The sequence below is a fragment of the Bos grunniens genome, chromosome 9 (assembly GCF_055505025.1).
Source record: "Bos grunniens cultivar Pamir isolate PY7600 chromosome 9, Bosgru_T2T1.0, whole genome shotgun sequence".
Lineage (NCBI taxonomy): Eukaryota > Metazoa > Chordata > Mammalia > Artiodactyla > Bovidae > Bos > Bos grunniens.
In genome coordinates, this window is record NC_141173.1 from 1,033,575 (window position 1) to 1,035,087 (window position 1,513).

General features: G+C 36.2%; 1 protein-coding gene across 1 annotated transcript; it reads left to right on the top strand.

Annotated features, from left to right (window-relative positions):
* The first annotated feature begins 312 nt into the window (after positions 1-312).
* On the top strand, positions 313-1,308 carry LOC147365525 (olfactory receptor 4P4-like). Its single transcript, XM_086316732.1, has one exon. It carries the CDS (start codon positions 535-537, stop codon positions 1,306-1,308), a length of 774 nt encoding a protein of 257 aa, XP_086172858.1. The 5' UTR covers positions 313-534.
* Positions 1,309-1,513: the final 205 nt, after the last annotated feature.

The window sequence follows — 1,513 nt, forward strand, 5'->3', positions numbered from 1 at the left end:
TTTAAATTTTGTTCATTTTTATTTTTTATTTTCTAATTTTATTTTATTTTTAAGCTTTACAATATTGTATTAGTTTTGCCAAATTCTTGACAAATATAATTCCTTGGTTCCTCACAAAATAATTTAAATTATGTAAAAACTGGAACTTTGTCTAATTTATCACTGTATTCTTAGCTCTTAGAAGAATATTAGTACTAGAAATTCAAAAGACTTGTATTAAATGAAAATTATTTCAGTGGGTCTCAAAATAACTTGTCTTTAAAAGGCATTGGTGCCATTTTAAGTAGATATTAGGTTTCCATTTTCTCATCAATGATTCGTTTCATTGCTTTTGTCATTTCAGATAACTTTCTTGAACATCAGATCATGGAAGATAGAAATAATGTTACTGAATTTATTCTCTTAGGACTTTCTACAGACAAGAAAGTCCAGATCTTCTGCTTTTTATTTTTCTTATTCTGTTACCTGGCTATTTGATTGGGGAATTTGATCATCGTGATTTCTATTACATGCAGTCAGCTAATCACCCAGCCCATGTACTTCTTCCTTAACTACCTTGCACTCTCAGATCTCTTCTACACCTCCACTGTGACACCCAAACTTATGACGGACTTACTGATGGAGAAAAAGGCCATTTCCTATAAAAACTGCATGACACAGCTTTTCACTGCCCACTTCTTTGGGGGAGGGATTGAGGTCTTAATCCTCACAAGGATGGCCTATGACCATTATGTGGCCATCTGCAAACCTCTCCACTATGCCATCATCATGAACAGGCAAAGACGTCACTCAATTCTCATAGCATCATGTGCAGAGGGACTTCTTCATTCTCTTTGTCTCTTTCTTCTTGAGATTGTTTTATCTTTCTGTGGCCCCAATGAAATAGATCACTGTTTCTGTGATGTATATCCTTTGTTGAAACTAGCCTGCACTGATACACACAAAATTGGCTTTTTTGTCATTGCCAATTCTGGCTTGATGGGACTGGTGCTCTTTGTGGTTTTGATGGCCTCCTACATTTTGATTTTGTATAATGTGCACACATATTCTGCAGAAAGCTGCCATAAAACACTTTCCACCTGTAGTTCCCACATCACAGTCATAATCCTCTTTTTCGCACTTGTCATCTTTGTTTACATTAGACCTGCCACAACGTTACCAGAAGATAAAGTGTTTATGCTCTTCTACACAATTATTGTCCCCATGCTCAACCCACTTATCTACACACTTAGAAACATGGAGATGAAAATTTTCATAAGAAGAGTTTGGTGCAATAAAACGTTCTGGGAAGGGAGGTTAATGACTTGAATGTCATTCATCTTTGATGCCAGTGACTGTCTTCTCATCACTCCCTCTGTTGCTGATTCTCTCCTGCTAATGGGAAAATCAGTCAGGATGTGTTAAGGCCAAGCCTTCAACAACAGCTTGCCTTCAGTGCTTCCTTCTTTATTTTCCTCTCAATGCATTTTCCTTGATTTCACTTTTTGCTAATAATCCCCTTTGTTTAAAAAAA